The sequence below is a fragment of the Mobula birostris genome, chromosome 3, assembly GCF_030028105.1.
Source record: "Mobula birostris isolate sMobBir1 chromosome 3, sMobBir1.hap1, whole genome shotgun sequence".
Classification (NCBI taxonomy): Eukaryota; Metazoa; Chordata; class Chondrichthyes; order Myliobatiformes; family Myliobatidae; genus Mobula; species Mobula birostris.
Genome location: NC_092372.1, coordinates 106,326,541 through 106,352,485, shown reverse-complemented (window position 1 = coordinate 106,352,485; position 25,945 = coordinate 106,326,541). Strand labels below are relative to the sequence as shown.

The 25,945-nt window shown below is 45.1% G+C and overlaps 1 protein-coding gene across 2 annotated transcripts in view; it reads right to left on the bottom strand.

Moving 5' to 3' along the window:
- Positions 1-16,602: 16,602 nt before the first annotated feature.
- prss12 (serine protease 12) overlaps positions 16,603-25,945 on the bottom strand; it is a 160,582-nt gene continuing 151,239 nt past the window's right edge. Inside the window, exon 13 of one of the 2 annotated variants that reach the window (XM_072253175.1) lies at positions 16,603-17,944. In XM_072253175.1, the coding sequence (XP_072109276.1) occupies positions 17,637-17,944 (308 nt within the window). In that variant the 3' untranslated portion in view covers positions 16,603-17,636. The remainder of the gene's footprint in view (positions 17,945-25,945) is intronic. The other variant, XM_072253176.1, reaches the window with a different exon arrangement.

Below are 25,945 nucleotides of genomic sequence, written 5' to 3'. Positions count from 1 at the left end.
TCCTCCCACAGTAGCCTGGGTACATTACGTCCTGTCCCGGTGACTTATCCAACTTGATGCTTTCCAAAAGCTCCAGCACATCCGCTTTCTTAATATCTACATGCTCAAGCTTTTTCAGTCTGCTGTAAGTTATCCCTACAATCGCCAAAATCCTTTTCTGTAGTGAATACTGAAGCAAAGTACTCATTAAGTACCTCTGCTATCTCCTGTGGTTCCATACACACTTTTCCACTGTCACTCTTCTTTGGTTCTATTCTCTCATGTCTTATCCTCTTGCTCTTCACATACTTGTAGAATGCTTTGGGGTTTTTCTTAATCCTGACTGCCAAGGCCAATGCATGGTCCCTTCTGGCTCTCCTAATTTCATTCTTAAGCTCCTTCTGGCTAGCCTTAGATCTCTATCATTACCTAGTTTTTTGAACATTTTGTACGCTCTTCCTTTCTTCTTGACTGGATTTACAACAGCCTTTGTACACCATGGTTCCTGTACCCTACCATCCTTTTCCCGTCTCATTGGAATGTACCTATGCAGAACTCCACGCAAATACCCCTGAATATTTGCCACATTTCATCCATACATTTCCCTGAGAACATCTGTTCTCAATTTATCCTTCCAAGTTCCTACCTGATAGCCTCATATTTCCCCTTACTTCAATTAAACGCTTTCTTAACTTATCTGTTCCTATCCTTCTCCAATGTTATGGTAAAGGAGATAGAATTGTGATCACTATCTCCAAACTGCTCTCCCACTCAGAGATCTGACACCTGACCAGATTCATTTCCCAATACCTCTCCTCTTGTAGGCTTATCTACATGTTGTGTCAAGAAACTTTCTTGAACACACCTAACAATCTCCACCCCATCTAATCCCCTCGCTGTAGAGACATGCCAATCAATATTTGGGAAATTAAAATCTCCCACCACGACAACCCTGTTATTATTACACCTTTCCAGAACCTGTTTCCCTATGTGCTCCTTGTTACTATTGGGTTGTTATAAAAAACACCCAGTAGACTTATTGATCCTTTCCTGCTCCTAACTTCTACCCACAGAGACTCCGTAGACAATCCCTCCATGTATTCCTCCTTCTCTGAAGCCATGACACTATCTCTGATCAACAGTGACCCCCACCTCTTTCGCCTCCCTCCCTGTCCTTTCTGAAACATCTAAAGCCTGGCACTCTAAGTAACCATTCCTGCTCCTGTGCCATCCAAGTCTCTGTAATGGCCATAACATCATTGCTCCAAGTGCTGATCCACGCTCTAAGCTCATCCGCTTTGTTCATAATACTCCTTGCATTAAAATAGACACATCTTAAACTATCAGTCTGAGTGCGCACTTCTCTATCACCTGCCTATCCTCCCTCGCACTGTCTCCAAGCTTTCTCTATTTGTAAGCCAACCACCTCTTCCTCTATCTCTTCAGTTTGGTTCACACCCCTCCAGCAATCCTAGTTTAAACTCTCCCCAATAGCCTTAGCAAACCTCCCTGCCAGGATATTGGTCCCCCTCAGATTCGTGCAACCCATCCTTTTTGTACAGGTCTCTCCTGCCCCAAAAGAGGTCCCAATGATCCAGAATTCTGAATCATGCCCCCTGCTCCAATCCTTCAGCCACGCATTTATCCTTCACCTCACTCTATTCCTATACTTTCTGTCACGTGGCACAGGCAGTAATCCTGAGATAACGACCTTTGAGGTCCTGCTTCTAAACTTCCTTCCTAACTCCCTGTAGTCTGTTTTCTTGACCTGCTCCCTTTTCCTACCTAGTTTGTTGATACCTTTTTGTACCACAACCTCTGGCCCTTCACCTTCCCACTTCAGGATATTGTAGACACAATCAGAAACATCCCCGACCCTGGCACCTAGGAGGCAAACTACCATCCTTGTTTCTTTCCTGCATCCACAGAATCACCTGTCTGACCCACTAACTATAGAGTGCCCTATCACTACTGCCTTCTTCCTTTCCCTACCCTTCTGAGCCAAGCGCCAGACTCTGTGCCAGAGGCACAGCTACTGATACTTCCCCCAGGTAGGCCATCCCCCCCAACAGTACTCAAACAGGAGTACTTATTGTTAAGGGGGATAGCCACATAGTGCTTTCTAGTATCTGACTCTTGCCCTTCCCTCTCCTGACTGTTACCCACTTATCTGTGTCCTGAGGCCTCGCTGCGGATACTTGCCTATAGCTCCTCTCTATCACCTCCTCACTTTCCCTAACCAGGCCAAGGTCATCGAGCTGCATCTCCAGCTCCATAACGCCGTCCCTAAGGAGCTGCCGCTCGACTCACCTGGCGCAGATGTGGCCGTCTGGGAGGCTGGGAGTCTCCCGAACTTCCCACATTTGACACCCAGCACAGAACACTGGCGTCACAGACATACTTCCTGTTTAAATTTCTCACAGGTAACTTACCTCAACTCGACCCATTATCGCCAAAGCCCGAATGAGCCAAAGCATGATAAACATGATCCTGTGTAATAAATGGGACCCTGCAACTGGTGATACTCCTATGTGCCTGTTATAATTGTCCTTGGTGCAGTGCACTTTGTAGATAATATAAACAGCATCCATGGTAGGGGAAACAGTTATGCTAGGATGGTGATGATCTGCTAATCTCATGGGCTGATTTTCTTGGATAATATCCAGCATCTTGGAGTTCCAGTCAGTCAAGCTTGTGAAGAGCATTCAGGACATTTACCTTTTAAATTAAGGAAAGGTTTTGCATGTTCTGTGAGTCAGTCTCTGCAGGACATCCAGCTTCTGATCTGTCTTGTACTCAGTTCATAATACTCACGGGATTTGTCCAAATTCAAGTCAATACCACCCCCTAGCATATTGATGGGGGAAGAGACAGCACTGTGATGGTGATGCTGATGAATGTCAATTCATTTCTATTGAATCAGGCTTGGTTTAATTATCAAAACTTTCTACTCACTTGAGTAAGTCTGTAATAATGAAATCCAATTTAGCATTCTATAGAAGGAAAAAAGAAAAATTGAAGCTTTACATTTTGAAAAGTGCTTTTCAATGCAATTTGTGAAAAAGATTCAATAGAGCAATTATGAAATCCTGCCTGCAAAGCAGAATTACATATAATAAATTGCAATTGGATCCCAAGAAACTGAAACAACTGACCCATTTAACAAGGGATAAGTGTTTATTCACTTGAGCTGGAGATGAGGGTGGAAGTGAGGTGGTTGTTGGAGCCTGACATGCACAAAACTAATTTAGGAAATTCTGATCCTGGAACATCAGGACAAGGTATTTGGAGTTGTGCCAATGCAGAACTGCCATTAATCTCAAATCAACTGACTGAAGTTGAAGAAAACTCTCCTGTTTTAAAGTCCAATGATGCAAGGCAATTGTAAGTTCCAAAAAAAGATCAGTTTATTCTTTCACATATTCTCTTCACATATTGTTTTATAATATCCACACAATTAACCTTAAAAAATACAGAGTTACAGGCCCTTCAGCCCACCTAATCAGGGCTGACCCACTTACATTAATTGTGCACTAATCCTAAAATGATGGGAAGAGCCATAGACTGGATGAGAGGAAGTGTTTTTTTTTTAGAAAAAGAGATTAGAAACATAGAAAATCTACAGCACAATACAGGCCCTTTGGCCCACAAAGCTGTGCTGAACATATCCCTACCTTAGAAATTACCAAGGGTTACCCCGAGCCCTCTATTTTTCTGAGTTCCATGTACCTGTCCAGGGGTCTCTTAGAAGACCCTATTGTATCCGCCTCCACCACCATCACAGGCAGCCCATTCCACACACTCACCACTCTGCGTAAAAAAACTTACCCCTGATACCTCCTCTATACCTACTTCCAAGCACCTTAAAACTGTGCCCTCTACTACTAGCCATTTCAGCCCTGGGAAAAAGCCTCTGACTATCCACATGATCAATGCCTCTCATCATCTTGTACACCTCTATCAGGTCACCTCTCATCCTCTGTCACTCCAAGGAGAAAAGGCCGAGTTCACTCAACCTATTCTCATAAAGTATGCCACCCAATCCAGGCAACATCCTTGTATATCTCCTCTGCACCCTTTCTATGGTTTCCACATCCTTCCTGTAGTGAGGTGACCAGAACTGAGCACAGTACTCCAAGTGGGGTCTGACCAGGGTCCTATATAGCTGCAACATTACCTCTTGGCTCCTAAACTCAATCCCACGATTGATGAAGGCCAATGCACCGTATGCCTTCTTAACCAGAGAGCCAACCTGCATAGCAGCTTTGAGTGTCCTATGGACTCAGACACCAAGATCCCTCTGATCCTCCACACTGCCAAGAGTCTTACCATTAATACTATATTCTGTCATCATATTTGACCTACCAAAATGAACCACCTCACACTTATCTGGGTTGAACTCCATCTGCCACTTCTCAGCCCAGGTTTGCATCCTATCAATGTCCTGCTGTAACCTCTGACAGCCCTCCACACAATCCATAACACCTTCAATCTTTGTGTCAACAGCAAATTTACTAACCCATCCCTCTGCTTCCTATCCAGGACATTTATAGAAATCATGAACAGAAGGGATCCCAGAACACCTCTGGTCACCGACCTTCATGCAGAATATGACCCATCTACAACCACTCTTTGCCTTTGAGGACAAGCCAGTCCTGGATCCTCAAAGCAATGTCCCCTTGGATCCCATGCCTCCTTACTTTCTCAAGAAGCCTTGCATAGGGTACTTTGTCAAAAGCCTTGCTAAAATCCATATACACTACATCTACTGCTCTACCTTCATCAATGTGTTTAGTCACATCCTCAAAAAATTCAATCAGGCTCGTAAGGCACTACCTGCCTTTGACAAAGCCATGCTGACTATTCCTAATCATATTATGCCTCTCCAAATGTTCATAAATCCTGCCTCTCAGGATCTTTTCCATCAACTTACCAACCACTGAAGTGAGACTCACTGGTCTATAATTTCCTTGGCTATCTCTACTCCCTTTCTTGAATAAGGGAACAATATCCGGAACCTTCCAATCCTCTGGAACCTCTCCCGTCCCCATTAGTGACGCAAAGATCATCGCCAGATTTTCCGTAGTGAATACTGAAACAAAGTTCTCATTAAATACCTCTGCTATCTCCTCCGGTTCCATACGCACATTTCCACTGTCACACTTGATTGGTCCTATTCTCTCACGTCTTATCCTCTTGCTCTTCACATACTTGTAAAATGCTTTGGGGTTTTCCTTATTCCTGTCCGCCAAGGCCTTCTCATGGCCCCTTCTAGCTCTCCTAATTTCTTTCATATGGTCCTTCCTGCTAGCCTTATAATCTTCCAGATCTCTATCATTACCTACTTTTTTGAACCTTTTGTAAGCTCTTCTTTTCTTCTTGACTGGATTTACAACAGACTTCGTACACCATGGTTTCTGTACCCTACCATCCTTTTCCTGTCTCATTGGAACGTACCTATGCACCAGTTTTGCATCCTGTCAATGTCCCACTGTAACTTTTGACAGCCCTCCATACTATCCACAACACTTACAACCTTTGTGTCATCAGCGTGCAGAACTTCACGCCAACATCCCCTGAACATTTGCCACATTTCTTCTGTACATTTCCCTGGTAACATCTGTTCCCAATTTATCCTTCCATTTTCCTGCCTGATAGCCTCATATTTCCTCTTACTCCAATTTCCTAACTTGTCTGTTCCTATCCCTCTCCAATGCTATGGTAAAGGAGATAGAATTGTGATCACCGTCTCCAAAATGCTCTCCCACTCAGAGATCTGACACCCGACCAGGTTCATTTCCCAATACCAGATCAAGTACAGCCTCTCCTCTTGTAGGCTCGTCTACATATTGTGTTAAGAAACTTTCTTGAACACACCTAACAAACTCCACCCCATCTAAACCCCTCGCTCTAGGGGCATGCCAATTGATATTTGGGAAATTAAAATCTCCAACCACGACAACCCTGTTATTATTACACCTTTCCAGAATCTGTCTCCATATTTGCTCCTTGATGTCCCTGTTACTATTGGGTGGTCTATAAAAAACACCCAGTAGAGTTATTGACCCCTTCCTGTTCCTAACTTCCACCCACAGAGACTCCTTACCAGATTATGAACTGCAGTTTGCAGCCAGTATAGTATGTGCAAGCACAACTGAACAGTGTTTTCAAATGAGATACAAGAAGAGAAATGCCAGAAACACTCAGTGAGTCAGACAGCATTTCAGGTTTTAAGACTTTTCAGCCTCCAAGAGGACCACACTTATCATGGTTTGGAGACGTGTGCCTCAATGACTTGGAGAGCTACGTTGGCTGGAGTCAGGGCTTTGTGCTTTGGCTCTTGGTATGGTCACCCATGCCAAACAGGTCGAAGGGCCAGACTAAGAGTTGTCTACTGGTCATCCAGGTTCAGGGGTTCAGGTCAGGGCTAAAAACCCTGACTGGTCAAACAAAACTGTTACAGAAACAACAATGAAGAACCCTTCTACATCTGAGTGTGATGGTATTCCTGAGTGTCCACCTGGGACCTGCATGACTGACAGTAGTGAAATCTGAGAGGAAACTATGGACATGATGAAGGAAGCCCTGCACATGATTGGGAATGGAGGATCTTCATTGCTGCCCTAAATGCCAGTGACATAAAGGGCAGTAATAATAAGATCTTTCAGCAAAAATTGAATTCTAGAGGGATAAGGGAAAATAATTTACAGGATCTTAGGGAAAGAGTGAGGAGATTTAATGGATTGCTCCAAAAGCAGCTGGCACAGAATCAATGGGCTGAATGACCTCCTAAAACATATAAAACATACTTGGAGCAGTACAGCAAAAGCACAGGGCATTAGATCCAGCAAGCTTGTGCCAACCATGATACTAGTTTAAACTATTTCCATCTGTCTGCATGTAACCATATGCCTCAGTTTATTTCCTGTTTGTGAGCATGTCTAAATGCTTCTTAAACATTGTGATCAAACCTAATACTACCACTTCCCTTGGCAACCATTTCAGGCACCTTCCTTGTGTCAAAAATACTTCCCTTGTAAATCTCTGTTAAACTTCCCCAGCTCCATTTCTAATTCCAACTCCCCCTTCACCTTAAGAAATGCCATCTAGTATTTGAGATCTCCTCTCCGTGAGTGAGAGAAACTCCATCTGCACTATCTTTGTCTCTCATAATCTCATATACTTCCATCAGGTCTCCCTCAGCCTGCACACTCCAGTGAAAACAGTTAAAGTTTATCTAACCTCTCCTTATTGGTTTAGTTCCTCTCTGCGCCTTGTGGCGTGCCAGCTGGCGACCTTACCATTTTCTTAGCTCTTGTGTTTTCTGAAGCTGAGTTGCTAGCTCAGCACTCAACCCTGCACAGATGGAAAGTGTGTAAGGAGCTGGCCAGATTTGAGGCCAAACCAACTCACCTTGACACTGGTCCAGATGCCACTACACCATCAGTCAGATGTCTCCTAACAAGGCAACTTCCTGGTGAATTTCTGTTCGAACCTCTCCAAAGTCTCCATATCATTCTTGTAATGTGATAAAGAAAACTGCACACAATAGTCCAAATATGGGCTTACCAAAGCTTATAAAATGTAGCCTTACCAGAGTTTATAAAAGCTGGCAACATTAACTACTAATGAAAGCAAAGATATCATACCCCTCCTTCACCACCCTGTCTACCTGCTTTGCCACTTTCAGGGAGCTAAAGACTTGCACCGTAAGATCCCTCTGTAGATCAATGTCCCAAAGGGGTCTGCTCTTTATTGTATACTTTCTTCTTTGATATACCACCCTAAGTGAAACACCCCACACTTGTAAACTCCCCGCTCTTGCCTTTTTCAATAACTTGAAATAGATCCCACAAGGACCTGGGGACTTATCCAACTCAATGCTCTTCAAGAGAAGCAACACTTCCTCCTTTTCACAATCAGCATATGCTTTCCCTAGGTAAGATATGGAAAGATATGGACTGAATCCAGGAAAGTAGGATTGGTGGAAGTGGACAAAAACATCAGCACAGATATAGTGGGCCAGAAGGCCTTTTTCCATGCAGTTTGACTATGACTCTGAGTTTCAACGGTGCATGAAAGAACAAACAAACAATTAGTATTTTCATATCACTGTAAAACCAACTGCCAGAGGATGTCATTTACAGGTATAGCTCAAAGCCAACTACATAGGTGACCAATAGAAAGGGAATCAGAAGTTTTCCCAAAAGGTTGAGAAGCAGATGGATCATGGGCCATGCTCTGAACAGTGTAACTGTTTGGACATTTGTGGGTTGTATATGATACATACCCACATTTAATTGGGTTTCTATGTCACTGTAGTACTTCCTCCCTCTTTCTTTCACTTTCTGAGAATCCAGCTTTTTCATCAGACTTTTAGGTACCATCTTATAGAATTCACAGAATCACTGAATTCTAGAATCTTTGAAATCAGTGTTTATCATGGTTGACTTAGACATAAGGAAGATGAGTGGAGAAATCTTGAAGAACATTTATATTAATAGGGTAGAGGTATTTGTAGCCTTACAGTGCCTTAAGGTGGATAAGTGTTCAAGGCATCACCAAATAAAACCCTGGACTTTGTGAAAACATAGAAAAACTACAGTACAGTACTGGCCCTTCGGCCCACAATGCTGTGCCGAACATGTATTTACTTTAGAAATTACCTAGGGTTACCCATAGCCCTCTATTTTTCTAAGCTTCATATACCTATCCAGGAGTCTCTAAAAAGAACCTATTGTATCCGCCTCCACCAGGGTCGCTGGCAGCCCATTCCATGCAATCACCACTCTGTGTGTAAAACACCGACCTTCTCTGTACCTACTTCCAAGCATCTTAAAAGTGCCCTCCTATTCAGGATATTTATAGAAATCATGAAGAGAAGGGATCCCAGAACACCTCTGGTCACTGACCTCCATGCAGAATATGACTGGTCTATAACCACTCTTTGCCTTCTGTGGGCAAGCTAGTTCTGAATGCACAAAGCAATGTCCCCACGGATCCCATGCCTCCTTACTTTCTCAATAAGCCTTGCATGGGGTACCTTATCAACTGCCTTGCTGAAATCCATATATACGACATCTACTGCTCTACATTCATCAGTATGCTTAGTCAATGTGAAAGCTAGAGAAGAAATTGTGGCGGGTCTTGTGAAGGTTCTTGCTTCATTATTAGCCACTGATGATGTTCCTGAAAACTGGAATGCGGCTAATATAGTTCCAGTATCAGAGACTGATATGGAAAGTTAGGAATCAAGGAATCCAGGAAGAGCTAATTAGGTGGGTTTAAAATTGGCTCAGAGGTAAAAAGCAAAGGGTGTTTATTAAAGGTTGTCTCTCAGAATGGAGAATGGTGATTAGTGGGGTGCCTCTGGGGCTGGAGTTGGGACCTTTGTTATTTGCTATTTATATAAACGATTTGGATGTGAATCCCCAAGGCTGAACAGTAGCAAATAGACTTCAATATAGTTAATTGTGAGCTGAAGGGTTTTGGAAAGTCAAATCTGCATAGGACTTATACTATGAATAGAATACAAGAGGAGTCAATGGAACAGAGACCTTAGAGTACGTGTACGGTTCATTGAAAGTGGCGTTACAGATAGACAGGGTGGCATTAAAGGGTGCTTATCATGCAGGTCTTTATCATTCAGGGCAATGAGTGTAAGAGCTGGGACATGATATTGTGATTACACCGTCAAGAACTCTTCCTGTGCCAAACCACGCCCACACTTTGGGAAATCTAGTCATCTGGTTATACTTCTACTGCCAGCACATAAGCAGAGACTAAAGACCACAGCATCAGTGATGAGGACCAAGAAGGTGTGGTCAAAGGAGGTGGAGGAGCACTTACAGGACTGCTTTGAGTTGGTGGACTTGACAACATTCAGGGACTGAATGAATACACCACAGTTGTCACTGATTTCATCAAGACCTGTGTGGGTGAGGGCGTGGTTTCGAGAACGAAAAGCCGTGAATGAACCAGGAGATTTGTGAGGGCTAGGTTTGTGGCATTTAAGACTGATGAGCCAGAAATATACAAGAAGTATGACTTTATCCAGGAATGACCTACAGAGGCTATTTTAAAGGCGAGTAAATATTTCCAATTGAGTACACATCAGCTCTGATCGCTACTTCCTACAAAGCGCAGACTAAAGTCTTGAATGACTGTGATGCTTCAGTTCCAGATGAGCTCAATGCTTTTTATGCATGCTTTGAAAGAGAGAATAAAACTACACCTGTGCAGAGTCTTGCAGCATCTAGTAACCTGGTGATCTATGTCTTAGAGGCCAATGCCAGAATATCTTTCAAGAGGATAAACTCTCATGAGGCCCTGATGGTGTACCTGGTGAGGCTCTGAAAATCTGTGCCAACCAACTGGCGGAATGTTTAAGGACATCTTCAATCTCTCACTGCTGCAGTTGGAGGTTCCCACTTGTTTCAAAAAGGCAACAATCATACCAGTGCCCAAGAAGACTCAGTTGCACTCACATCTACTGTGATGAAGTGCTTTGAGAGGTTGGTCATGGCCAGAATCAACTCCTGCCTAAGCAAGGACCTGGACCTACTGCAATTCGCCTATCACCACAATAGGTCTACAGTGGATGCAATCTCATTGGCTCTCCATCTGGCCTTGGATCACCTGGACAATAGCAGTATCTATGTTAGTGCTGTTTATTGATAAGAGCGCAGCGTTCAACACAATCATATCCTCAGTTCTGATAAAAATATGGGCCTCTGTACCTTCCTCTGCAACTGGATCCTTGACTTCCTCGCAGTCTGTGTGGATCGTAAATAACATCGGCCTCCCACTGACTATCGATACTGGTGCACCTCAAGGATGTTTGCTTAGCCCACTGCTCTACCCTCTCTACACCCATGACTGTATGGCTAGGCACAGATCAAATGCCATCTATAAATTTGCCATTAACACAACTATCGCTGGCAGAATTTTAGATGATGATGTGGTGGCATACAGGAGCTAGTTGGATGAGCTCGTTGAGGGGTGTTGCAGCAACAATCTTGGGCTCAAAGTCAATATGACCAAGGAATTGATTGTAGATTCAGGAAAGCGAAGTCAAGGAACAGTCATGAGTCCTCATTCAGTGATCAGAAGTGGAAAGGGTGAATAGTTTCAAATTCTTGGGTGTCAACATCTCTGAGGATCTACCCTGGGCCCAATATACTGATGCAATTAGAAAGAAAGCATGACAGCAGTTACATTTCATTAGGAGTTTGAGGAGAATTGATATGTCATCTCACAAGTTTATACAGATGTACCATGGAAAGCATTCTAACTGGTTGCATCATCATCTGGTATGGAGGGGCCAGTGCACAGGATCGAAAAAAGCTGCAGAACATTGTAAACTCTGCCATTATGGGCACTAACCGCTCCAACATTCAGAAAGCAATGTCTCAAAAAGGCAGAGTTCATCATTAAGGACCCTCATCTCCCAGGACATGTCCCCTTCTCATTGCTCAAGGAGGAGGCACAGGAGCCTGAAGTCACACTCAATGTTTTAGGAACAGCCTCCTCCCATCCACCACCTATTTCTGAGCAGACAATGATCCTTGAATACTACCTGGGGACTTTCTTCCTCTCTTTTTACACTACTTATTTAATTTAGTTCTCTTTTTTGTATATAGAGTATACTTATTATAATTTAAGGTTTAATTATTATGTATGTTGTTGTTGCGTGAATGAAATTGTCGGCGAAAACTACTGGTAGGTACAAAGCAGCTTCTTTATTCAACAAAATAAGGTACAGCAGGGACCATACGGAGACGCTTTCGGTGGAAAGGTCTGCTGGCCCAATGTGGGGCTCCATGTTTTATGTATCAAACATCAAAGGACAACTCAATATTTACTATGTATGGACAATGTCTTCTTTGAAACTACATATAACCTTCACAGCTCCTGATTCACATCCACACCACAGACATCAAAATGGATTTTAATCAGCATTGTCTGGACTGGAATTCACAGCTTTTAGGAACACATTGTTCAGAGTTGCACTCCAAATTAAATGCACAATACATTTTCAGACATGAAGGCTGGTAGCCAAAGTCAATTGTTAAATGTATATGTCCTAAACCCCCAAATCACTCTCACATAAGCATTGTACTGCTGCAGCTAAACAACAAATTTCATGACACATGTCAGTGATAGTGAGTGAGGCCACATTTGGAGAACTTTGCACAATTTTGGTCATCCTGTTATAGGGAAGATGTGGTTTAATTGGAAAGAGTGCAGAAAAGATTTGCAAGGATGTTTCCATGTCTAGGGGGGGCCAAGTTTAATGAAGAGGCTGGCCAAGCTAGTCTTTAATCCTTGGAACTTAGGACAATGAGGGGTGAACTTACAGAACTGTTTAAAGTTATGAGAGTTATAGATAAGGCAAACACTAATACTCTAGGGTAAGAGAATCCAAAACCAGCAGGTATAGATTTAGGTGAGAGACCTGAGGGGCAACAGAAGCTGCTCAGCTGCCAGAGGAAGTAGTTGAGGCAGGTACAATAGTATTATTTTTAAGAAACACTTGAACACTTAGAGGTGAGATATGAGCAGAATGCAGGAAATTAAGACTAGCTTGATGGACAAAATATTTGGCATGGACTTGTTGGACTAAAGGGCCTATATTCGTGTTGTATTCTCTATGACTCTAAGTGAGCAGGCCCTATCAGTTCACCTTATCAACTGCTGATTGTATTACTCATGTTAATCTTTTCAACCCTCATTAGGCCATTAACCCTCTTTGCTTTTCCTATCCAAATGCATTTGAAATATAATAATTGTATCTGCTTTCACAGTCTCCTTATTCCAGATACTCACCAAACTCTGTGGAAAAACTTACCCCTTGGCTCCCCTTTAATTTTCTCCCTTCACTTAAACCTCAATGTTGTGACTCTCCTGACCCAGGAAATAAATCTCCAACTATGTATTTTATCCATGCCCCTGGAGAATTTCATGAACCTCAATATGATCATGTCTCAGTCTCCTGCATTCTAGTGAGAATAAACCCAATCTGTCCATTCTCCCCTCATAACTATTCTAGGCAACTTCCTGATCAAGTTCTTCTACACACTCTCCATTGCCACCACATCCTTCCTGTAGCATACAAACTAGAACTGTATCCTGTACTCTAAGTGTGGTATAAGCAATATTTTCCATAGTTGCAACATGACTTACCAGCTCATTTAGTCAATGACTCAGCCTATGAAAGCAATCATAACAAATGCTTTCCCACTCCCTATCCATCTGTGTCTCTCTTTCAGTCTGCTGTGCTCTCTTAGTGGCTTTCTCTGCCTGAAAAGCATGGGGAACACCACAACTCATGATTAAAACACAAAACTCATTGAATGGAAAGGGTGCAGAAGAGGTTCACCAGGACGCTGTCTGGTTTAGGGGGGATGTGCTATCATGACAGGCTGGACAAACTTGGGTTGTTTTCTCTGGAGTGGCAAAGACTGGTGGTGGTGGGGGGGTAGAGATCTGATAGAGATTTATAAGATTATGAGAGGCATAGTAGAGTAGACAGTAGACTTTTTACCAGGGTAGAAATATCTAATACCAGAGAACATGCATTGACTGTGAGAGGGGGTAGGATCACAGGGGATGTGAGGGGTAAGTTTTTTTACTCAGAGTGGTGTATGCGTGGAATGCACTGCCTGGTATGGAGGTAGAATCAAATACATTTGAGGCTTTCAAGAGACATTTAGATAGGTACTGGATGTGAGGAAGATGGAATGATGTGGACATTGTGTAGGTAGGATGGATTAGTTTTTGGGTGCTTTTGGTTTACTTTTTAGCTGGTTCAGCACAACATTGTGGGCTGACTACTTCTTTCCTGTGCTGTACTGTTCTAAGGCCAATGGTTGGAACCCCCTGACCACATTAAATGCTTTGGAGCCAGATATCACCAGATGGAACTGAAGTACTTAAATGTAATCTATTCCACTTTGTACAGCCCAGGCTGGGTTGTGCCAACTAGAACTTTCTTCCCTGGAATGCAGAAGATTGATGGGTGACCTGATAGGGGTATATAAGATTATGAGGAGCATAAACAAGGTGAAAACTCATAGATGTAAAATGAAAGATTGTGATGGCAAGGTTCGAGAAGTTTGGATGACAAGAGACATTTTAAATTTAGTCAAAAAAGAAAAGAAAAAGATGGAGCTTAATCTCAATATGTGAGGTGGTGCATTTTGGGGGATCAAATACAAGAGGAAAATACACAGTAAATGGCAGGACCCTCGGAAATATTGATGTACAGACAGATCTTAGGGTGTAACTCTATAGTTCCCTAAAAATAGAGGCACAAATAGATAGGGTGGAAAAGGCGGCAAATGGCGCTTGCCTTATATGTTTGGGATATTGAGCATAGAAATTGGTAAGTCATGTTGTAGCTGTATTAAACATTGGCTAGGCAACACTTGGAGTAGTGCATGCAATTCTGGTTGCTGCATTACTAAAAGAATGTGAAGGTTCTGGAGAGGGTGCAACAGGAGATGTTGCCTGGATTAAAGAGTATTGGCTATAAGGAGAGGTTGGAGAGAATAGAATTGTTTTCTCTGGAGCACTAGAGGCTGAGGGGTGACCTGTTAGAAATATATAACATTATGAAAGGGCAGATAGTCATTTCCAGGATGAAAATGCCAAATATTGGGAAGCCAGGAAGAGTGCAGAGATTTATGAGGATGTTGCCAGGACCAGTTGGACCGATTTATGGAGAAATGCTGAACTGCTTGGGATTTTTTTCCACTGGACCATAGTAGAATAAGGGGCAATCTTAGAGAGGTGTATAAAATGATGAGGGACATAGACAGGGTGAATGTACAGTCTTTTTCCCAGACATGGGGTATCAAGAACTAGAGGACATAGTTTTAAGTGAGTGGAGAGAGATATAATTGAAACCTGAGCGGCAGCATTTTCACACAGGGGGTTGTCAGAATGCGGAATGATCTGCCAGAGGAAGTGGTTCAAGTAGGTACACTAACAACATTTTAAAAGCTACTAGGACAGATACTTGGATTGGAAAGGCTCATAATGACTCAGGCCAAATGTGGGAAAATGAGACTAGCTTAGATGGGGATCTTCATTAGTATGAACCAGTTGAGACAAGTGTCTGTTTGCGTGTTGCAAGCCTCTATGACTCTAAGCATAGAGAGCATAGGTTTAAGGCGAGCAGGTGAAAGTCAACAGAAGATTTGTGAGGTAAGATTTTACAAAGAGAGTGTTAGAAGCCTGGAATATGCTGTGAAGGGAAGTGGTAGAAGCATTCTTCTATTCTCACTTTTTCCCTTTTCCATCAGGCAGAAGAGACAAAAACCTGAAAGCACAAAACGCTAGGCACAAGGGCAACTTCTACCCTGCTGTTAGAAGTCTACTGAATGGTTCAAGATTTGAGATTTAATGTCATTTCCCGCACATGTGTAAAGGAGAACAAAGTAATTACTATTCCTGCTCCCATGCAGCAGAAAAAAAATCATAATAAGATAAAGAACATAATAAAAAAAGCACAATAAATGTAAATATATAAGATAGATTATATATAGATTGATTATATGTCTATAAGGCCCAGGAGTGTCTACATAAGGTGACTGACAGGAAGAGATAAAGTAGTGGTGGTTGGGGTGTGGAAGGGAGGTTAATGTGTGGAGATGTTGATCGGCATTACTACTCAGGGAAAGTAACTGTATTTGAGTCTAATAGTCCTGGCATGGACACTATGTTGCCTCCTCTCTGATGGGAGCGGGACAAACAATCCATGAGCAGGGTGGGTGGGATCTTCAAGATGCCACTGGCCCTTTTTCCAGTACCACGTAAATAGATCCTTGATGGTGGTTAGACTGATGCCAGTGATGCATTGAGCAATTTTGACTACCCATTGTAGAGGATTCCTGTCCGCTGTAGTGTCGTTCCCATACCATGTAGTGATACAGCTTGTTAGGATGCTCTCTACTGTGTACCTGTAGAATGACGTGAGTACTAATGTGCATTGTCCAACCTCTTCAGAAAGTCGAAGCATTGGTGAGCTTTCCTGATTGTACAGAATATGTTCTGGGACCATGGGTGGTTGTGTGAGATGTGCACTCCCAGGAGTTTGAAATTGCTCCTAGTTTCCACTGCCAGTGCAAAGGGGGTGGGGTGTGAGTGATGTAAGTTCTTCTTAAGTTCCCTTTGATGATAATATGGAATCTTGATTTCTCAGTCTACCTCATAATGATTTTGCTCCTTACTGTTTTCCTGCCCTGCATTTTCTCTGTAGATGTTGCATTTTATTTAGTTTTGTCTTGTTCTACCTTTATACTGTGTAATGATCTGTTCTATATAAACAGTATGCAAGACAAGCTGTTCAGTACATGTGACAATAATACACCATTTCCAAAGCGGATATGATAGCAAAGCTGAGAGAAACATTTAGACTAACACATGAGTAGCCAGGGGATGAAGGGCTATGGATCTTATGCAGCAAATGGAATTAGTTTAAATTGGCACCTTGGTCGGCACACCCATTGTAGGCTGAAGAGGTTCTTCCGGTACTGTTCTGTTCTCTATTTTATGTGGTATTTGAGGAAGTGGAAATAATAGATTCACTTGCCTGAAGGCTTTAGTGATGCATTTGTTTTAAATAACAATCTAACAGATTTTATTGCCACTTTTCCAATACTACCTCACACTTCTATTGAATTCACTACCTTAGGGTTACTAGCCATGTATTACACTGCATCAACAAATTTTTACAGGCTGCATTTTAACTTGCCATATTTCCTTTGTTCAGCTGTGGAATGATGTGTACTGAATTAGCTCAATATAAATGGATATTCAACTGTTGGCCACTTCTTTCTCCATCAAACTCATGATGAAGACAGTTGGACAATGACAGTTGAGAAAGCATTTTCATTTGTAGTTATTACATAATTATGACAAGCAGTTTAAAAACAAGTTTATACAAATTTTCATTTAATAAACAATACTTCAGGGTTAGCAAGGACTGGACTGAATACTCCAGTTCATGTTGGTTCCCAATTTTTGTCCATTCCAATTTGTGCTTTCAGTTAAACTGAACAAAATGAAACCTTGTAAAAGCTAGTACAATTCTCACAAGTTAGTTTGGATATAAATGCTCCACATCTCCCCCATTTACCTGTTGACTTAGAGCCTGGATGAAGTGATCTTTATGAGAAAGAAAGGTTTTTTGCTTACTGAATGTGCTGTTCCTAGCACAGCTGAAATGATGCATCTGTATTGCTTCTGTCCCACAACAGGGCACCACTGAACGACCAAAACATGAAGGAGTATAAATAAAGAAGTATTTTCAACAAAGAGTTCCTAGTCCAGCAGAATAGAAACTGCTAGATCCGAAAGAAATTCAAAATGTCTCTGCATTTTATTTTGTGCAAAATATCTGCAGCAAGATCAAATCTCCTATAAAATGCTTTCAGCCCTTTAAATGATGGACGCAATTACCATCGTTTTCTCCACTTGTGTTATTGCTCGGTAATTTATGGAAGTACCACACTGAGGTTGCTCTCTTAGTCCTTGAGCTCCTGAAATACCCCTGTTGTTAGAGAGCGAATCTGGGGGGTTCCTTCACAGGGAAAGAGATGGAGAACAAGGGATGTGTGATACTCCTTCAGCAGACTTCTGATCCCAACTCCTTATAGGTTAGTCATACGTTCAATCCAAGGCACAAAAGCAGAGACTCTGGTGTAGACACCTGGGGTTTCCTTTATACCACAGCCATGTCCCCAAGAGGTCACACCAAACACTACCCAGCGACCTCCTGCTCTCTCACACATCAGTGGTCCGCCACTATCTCCTTGGCAGCTGTCTACTCGCTTGTGGTCCAGTAAGTTTCCGGCACAGAGCATCCTGCCAGTGAACCTCCGCCTGTAGCGCCCCTCACAACGCCTTTTGGGAAGCAATGGGATGGCAGCCTGCTGCAGGGTCTTTGAATAAGCTCTTCCTGCGGCAGAGGACAGAAAGTCATTATTGCTCTTGTGAAATTTTTGATACACCACTCTACCATTCGACATTTTATGCAATGTCTGAACATACTTTCCATGCAAAATAAAAGGAAGCCATTTGGCCCATTTAGTATATAAAACCTACAACTTAGAGGCATGAAAAGAAATAGCATTTTGAACTCACAATTTTAAATAATTAAATACCTAAAACATGGAACTGCACTCTCAAATCTCCAATAATTGATGACAAAGCAGAACAGCCAGTCTAGGCTCACATATGAAGGGACCTGGTTACTTGAGTTATATTGTTATATAACAGATTGCAGTGAATTTCCTTGCTCATGTGAAGCTCACAAACAGTATACGTCGTAATAATAAATAAAACAATAAATGTAGGAACAAGTACAATTACAACAGAGTGTTCAGTAGTGTAAAAATGCTAACATACAATGAGCCAGCAATGTTTGTACATATTTTCCAGCTGGAATGATAAAGGCTAATATAAGCAGGTGTTTGGGGCTTTCACCTCAAATGGGCAGAAGTAAAAGTTGGGAAGAACAATATCCTTTTCTGCATTCTTACCTGAAATTAGAATGCCCTAAATACAGTTGACAACGAGCTGTTTTCAGGATAATCAAGGCTTTAAAGATGCAAATGCCGAAGCTCTTTCAAAAAGTATGTGCCACCAAAATTCTCCATGAAAACTACAATTATAAATAGGGATGAGAGAATGAGTTATCTTTGAGTTCCATTACACGTGCTAAGGTTTGGATAAAGTCCTTGTCTGATCAATTCCTTTTCTACCCAATTGCTTCTAATATATTTCCCTGGACTTCTTTTTGGAGCTTCTCCATGCAATATAACAGTGTTGTGGCGACTCACTTTCTAGCAGACACGAACCGGCTCACAACAGCACGCGCAGGCAGGGGGCCGGCCCCAAAAAGGGCGCCAGGCCATCTTCACCGGCAGGGGGAAAATCCCGCGCGCAGAAAGGGTCTGGGAATATGCATTCCCCACAGCAATCCTGCCCAGGGAGGGCGGGAACGGGAAGGCTTTAAAGCGGGCTGCGAAGTTTGAATAAATCTCTTTCATCGCAACTCTAACTCACCGACTCCGTGTGGTTATTCTAGCGCTGTGTGTAGCACACCGCTACAATTGGTGACCCCGACGGCCCAAACGATATTTGGACCAGAGATGACCGACGCTGCATTTGTTCACGCAGTTTTGTTAAAACTGCCAAGCTTCTGGACACTGCGACCCCAATTATGGTTCGAACAAGCAGAAGCACAATTCCACGTTCGGCAGATAACCTCGGAGTCCACTCGCTACTACTACGTGGTGAGCTCACTCGACCAGGAGACTGCTGCACAAGTTGAGGAGTTTATACAGTTGCCCCCGGAGGACGGCAAATACACAGCATTCAAAGCCCTGCTCATAAGGACTTTCGGACTCTCACGGCGCGAACGAGCACGCCGCTTAATGCACCTGGATGGTTTGGGAGACAGGCCGCCGTCAGCATTAATGAACGAGATGCTGGCCCTGGCTGAAGGACACAAACCCTGCCTCATGTTTGAGCAGGCGTTCCTAGAGCAACTGCCCGAGGACATATGCCTGCTGCTGTCCGACGCAGATTTCAGGAACCCCCAGGAGGTGGTGGCCTGAGCAGATGTGCTGTGGAATGCCAGGAAAGAGAGAGGGGCGTCCGTCGCACAGATCACCAAGCCGCGTGCCCAACGACAGACCAGACCAGGCCTGGCAGCAGAGCCTACAAAACCCGGCGACGGGAGTGAGGAGCCCAACGAACAATGGTGTTTCTACCACCAGCGGTGGGGCACAGAGGCCCGCCGCTGCAGACCACCCTGCAAATTCCCGGGAAACGCCAGGGCCAGCCACCGCTGATGGCTACGGCGGCTGGCCATCAGGACAGCCTCCTGTACGTCTGGGACAAGCAGTCGGGACGCCGCTTTTTGGTCAACACTGGAGCAGAGATCAGCGTCTTACCTCCAACGAGTTACGACACCCGCAACAGGGAACTGGGACACACCCTGAGGGCCACTAATGGCAGCACAATACGAACCTACGGCACCGCACGGTGCGGCTACAGTTCAGCTCCAGCCAGTTCACGTGGGACTTCACACTGGCCGCCGTGGCCCAACCACTGCTGGGGGCAGATTTTCTACGAGCCCACAGACTGCTGGTCGACCTGCAAGGGAAGCGATTAGTCCACACCAAGACTTTTCAAACGTTCTCCCTGGGTGAAGCACAGTTGCCAGCCCCACACCTGGACTCCATCACGCTGTCCGACGATGAATTCACCAGGGTCCTGGCGGATTTCCCATCAGTACTGACACCGCAGTTCACGGCAGCCATGCCCAGACACGGAGTACAGCACCACATCCCGACCCAGGGACCACCCCTCCACGTCCATGCTCGAAGGCTTCCCCCGGACAAGCTCCGACTGGTGAAGGAGGAGTTCAAGAAGATGGAGGAATTAGGGATCATACGACGGTCCGACAGCCCATGGGCCTCCCCCCTTCACATGGTGCCCAAGGCAACGGGGGGCTGGAGACCATGCGGTGACTACCGCAGACTGAACGAGGCTACAACGCCAGACTGCTACCCTGTGCCGCACATTCAAAACTTCGCAGCAAACCTACACGGCGCAAGGATCTTTTCCAAGGTAGACCTCGTCCGGGGATACCATCAAATCCCTGTACATCCGGACGACATCCCCAAAACAGACTTTCCAGCGGCTAATGGACGCGGTGGGACGCGACCTGGGCTTTGCATTCAGCTATTTGGACGACATCCTCATAGCCAGCAGTAGTCGGCAGGAGCATCTGTCCCACCTCCGCCAGCTCTACTCCCGCCTGAGCGAATTCGGCCTTACAATTAATCCAGCCAAATGCCAGTTCGGACTCGACACCATCGACTTCCTGGGCCGCAGGATTACTAAAGACGGGCAACTCCGCTGCCCGCCAAGGTAGACGCGGTCCGCCACTTCCCCCGACCCAACACAACCAAAGGCTTGCAGGAATTCCTGGGTATGGTGAATTTCTACCACCGTTTCCTCCCCTCAGCAGCCCGAACCATGCGCCCCCTGTTCACCCTGATGTCGGGTAAGGGCAAGGACATTACCTGGGACGAAGAGGCCACAACCACTTTCGTTAAAACCAAAGAAGCCTTAGCAAACGCCGCGATGCTAGTGCACCCCAGAACGGACGTCCCTACTGCCCTCACGGTAGATGCATCCAACACAGCGGTCGGTGGAGTGCTGGAACAACTCATCGAGGGTCGCTGGCAACCCCTGGCGTTCTTCAGCAAACACCTACGACCACCCGAACTCAAATACAGTGCTTTCGACCAGGAGCTATTGGCACTATACCTGGCAATCTGGCATTTCAGGTACCTCTTAGAAGGTAGGCCCTTCACCGCGTTCACAGACCACAAACTGCTTACCTTTGCGTTCACTAAGGTGTCCGATCCCTGGTCGTCCTGCCAGCAGCGACATCTGTCCTACATCTCCGAGTACACGACGGACATCCGGCATGTCTCTGGAAAGAACAACGTCATGGCGGACGCACTTTCCAGACCTACCATACAGGCCCTGTCCCAGGGGGTGGACTATGCAGCGCTGGCAGAGGCACAGCAGGCAGACACTGAGATCCCCAGTTACAGGACTGCAGTCTCCGGTTTACAGCTTCAAGACCTCCCTGTAGGCCCAGGTGAGAGGACCCTACTATGTGACGTAGCTACCGGCCAACCCCGCCCCGTCGTCCCAGCAGCCTGGCGCCGGCGGGTTTTCGAGTCCATTCACAACTTAGCGCACCCCTCCATCAGGACAACCGTCGGGCTGGTCACCAACAGGTTCGTGTGGCATGGACTTCGTAAGCAGGTCAGTGAATGGGCCAAAACGTGCATGCAGTGCCAAACGGCCAAGGTGCAGCGGCACACCAAGGCTCTACCGCAGCGGTTTGAACCCACCCGCCGGAGGTTCGACCACATCCATGTGGATATTGTGGGGCCCCTGCCAGTGTCGCGAGGAGCGCGGTACCTCCTAATGATGATAGACCGCTTCACCAGATGCCCAGAGGCAGTCCCGCTCACCGACACCACCTCCGAATCCTGTGCCCGAGCACTAATCGCAACCTGGGTAGCACGCTTTGGGGTACCGGCCCACATTACCTCCGACAGGGGCGCCCAGTTCACCTCCAGCCTGTGGTCAGCTATGGCCAGCCTTTTAGGAACACAGCTACACCACACAACTGCCTACCACCCACAGTCGAGCGGACTAGTGGAGCGTTTCCACGGTAACCTGAAATCGGCTCTCATGGCCCGCCTGGAGGGGCCTAACTGGGTGGACGAACTTCCCTGGGTCCTGCTCGGAATCCGCACGGCGCCCAAGGAGGATCTACACACCTCGTCGGCCGAGTTGGTGCACGGCGCACCCTTGGTTGTCCCAGGAGAGTTCATACCAGCCCCAAGGGGGCAAGAGGAAGAACCCACAGCAGTCCTGGACAGACTACAGGAGAGGCTCGGTAACCTGGCCCCCATACCCACTTCACAGCACGGACAGAGCCCGACCTGCGTACCCAAAGACCTGCAGAACTGTAAGTTTCTTTTTGTACGACGGGGCGGACACCGGGCACCGCTACAGCGGCCCTACGAAGGACCGTTTAAGGTGATCAGGAACAACGGGTCCACGTTCGTGCTGGACATTGGGGGGAGAGAGGAGGTTTTCACGGTGGACCGACTCAAACTGGCCCACGTGGACTTGGCGCAACCGGTCCAGGCTCAGGCACCACGGCGCAGGGGCAGACCTCCCAAACAGAGGCCGATCCAGACTGTGGACATTGGGGGAGGTATTGCCGGTTCTGGGGGGGGGTTATGTGGCAACCCACTTTGTGGCACACACGAACCGGCTCACAACAGCGCGCGCAGGCAGAGGGCCGGCCCCAAAAAGGGCGCCAGGCCATCTTCACCGGCAGGGGGAAAATCCCGCGCGCAGAAAAGGTCTGGGAATATGCATTCCCCACAGCAATCCTGCCCCAGGGAGGGCGGGAACGGGAAGGCTTTAAAGCGGGCCGCGAAGTTTGAATAAATCTCTTTATCGCAACTCTAACTCACCGACTCCGTGTGGTTATTCTAGCGCTGTGTGTAGCACATCGCTACAGTGTCAAATTTAAATCTTTTTCACTAGTGAGCACTCTGGCATGCAGATAAATAAGGTCTCATAACTGAGTTTGGTTTAGTTGTACCAGTACTGGGATCAATTCCTATATCCATCTGCCAAGTGCACATGTAATCCAAATTCACCCCCACAGTGCCTGAATATTCATTTTTTACCAAGGTGCTGATGTTCATGATTTCAAAGTAAATTTAATATCAAAGTAGATATGTCACCATATACAACCCTGACATTCATTTTTTGTGGGCATACTCAATAAATCCATAACAGAATAGTGGCCATATATAACCTTTATATGCTTATATAGATAACCAATCAATGAAAAGTCACATCAACTGGGTGCTCAATAAATGTGCAAAAGACAACAAACTGCAAATACAAAAAAAAGAAATAATGATAATAAATAAATAAACAATAAGTATTGAGAACCTGAGATGAAGAGTCCTTGAAAGTGAGTCCATAGGTTGTGGGAAAATTTCACTGATGAGGCAAGTGAAGTTGAGTGCAGTTATCCACTTTGGTTCAAGAGTCTGATGGTTGATGGGTAATAATTATTACTGAACCTGGCGGAGTGAGTCCCGAGGCTTTTGTACCTTCTTCCTGAAGACAGCATGTCCTGGGTGGTAAGGGTCACTGATAATGGATACTCGTTTCCTGCGACAAAGCCCATGTAGATTACTGAATGGTGGGGAGTGCTTCATCCGTGTTGCACTGGGCCACATCCACTACTTTATGTACTTTTGCATTGGCGTTTGCATGCCAGGCTTTGATGCAGCCAGTCGATATACTCTCCACCGCACACGTATAGAAGTTTGTCAAAGTTTTAGATGTCATGCTGAATCTTCGTCAACTGCTAAGGAAGGAGAGTTGCTGCCGTGCTTTCTTCATAATTGCACTTTTGTTTTGGGCCCAAGATAGGTTCTCTTAAATGTCACCACTGAGGAATTTAAAGTTTGCTGACCCTCTCCACCTCTGATTCTCTGATGAGGACTGGCTCATGGAACTCTGGTTTCTTCCTCCTGAAATCAATAACCAGCTCCTTGGTCTTGCTGCCATTGGGTAAAAGATTATTGTTATGGCATCACTCAGCCAGATTTTCAATCTCCTTCCTATATGCTGATCCATAACCACCTATATAGACTATAACAGTGGTGTCATCAGCAAACTTGTAAATGGCATTGGAGCTGTGTTTAGTCACGTGGTCATAAGTGTAAAGCGAGTAGAGAATGGGGCTAGGCAAAAAGCCTTGTGGTGCATCTGTGCTGATGGACCATAAGACCATAACACCAGAAGATATCGGAGCAGAATTAGGCCATTTGGCTCATCGAGTCTACTCAGTCATTTTATCATGGCTGATCTATTTTCCTCTCAACCCCACTCTCCCGCTTTTTCCCCGTATCCCTTCATGCCCTGACTTATCAAAAGCTATCAACCTCTGCCTTAAAAACGCCCATTTTTTTGCTTGTACAGCCACCTGTGCCAATGAATTCTACAGATTCACCAATCTCTTGCAAAAAAAATTCCTCCTTGTCTCTGTTTCAAATGGATGTCCCTCTAATAAGGCGGTGTCCTCTGGTCCTCGACTCCCCCACCATAGGAAACATCCTCTCCACATCCACTCTATATTGAGTCTTTTCAACATTTGATAGGTTTTAATGAGAACACCCCTCATTCTTCTGAATTCCAGTGAGTACAGGCCCAGAGCCATCAAACATTCCTCATTTCATACGCCTTTCAATACACGAATAATTTTGTGAACCTCCTTTGAACTCTCTGTCATGGCAATACATCCTTTCTTAGATAAGGGGCCAAAACTGCTCATAATACTCTAAGTGAGGCCTTCATAGTGCCTTCTAAAGCCTCAATATTACTCCCTTGCTTTTACATTCTAGTCCTCTTGAATTGAACGCTGAAATCGTATTTGTCTTCCTCAACACCGACTCAACTGCAAATTAATTTTTAGAGAATCCTGTACGAGGGAAGCCCTTTCGCACCTCAGAGTTTTGAATTTTTTCTCCATTTAGAAAGTAGTCAATGCTTTTCTTTCTTCTACCATAGTGCACGACTATACATTTCCTGACACTGTATTCCATCCGCCACTTCTTCACCCATTCTCCTGAGGAAATGGTTGGAGGAGGCTTATGAGGCGCTCCAGGGTTGTTTTGAGGTGACAGACTGGCAGGCACTCTGTGAGCCACATGGAGAGGATATTGATGGGCTCACAGAGTGCATCACTGATTACATCAACTTCTGTGTGGACTGCAATGTTCCGACAAGAACTGTACTTTGTTATTCAAATAACAAGCCATGGGTGACAAAGGACATTAAGGACATCCTGAACGCTAAAAAGAGGGAGCTTAGAGATGGAAATAGGGAGGAGCTGAGGGCAATACAGAAGTACCTGAAAGCCAGGATCAGGGAGGCTAAAGACAGGTACAGGAGGAATCTTGAGTGGAAACTCCAGCAGAACAACATGAGCGAGGACTGGAGGGGGATGAGGACCATCACTGGGTTCCGGCAAACTAGCAACAGAGGAGCTGAGGGCAGTGTGGACAGGGCCAACGAACTTAACCTGTTCTTTAACAGATTTGACATTGTGACCCCTGCCCATCCCCCACATGAGCCACCTGTTGTCGGCCCCCAATCAACACATGCTCCACTCTCTCCTCCTACCCCTCCTCACAGTCCCCCATCCTGCTCTCATGACTATACCCCTTCCCCACACTAAACCAGCACAGTGAGCTTCACAACTGAACAGGTGAGAAGACAGCTGAAAAGTCTCAACCCAAGCAAGGCTGCAGGACCGGATGGT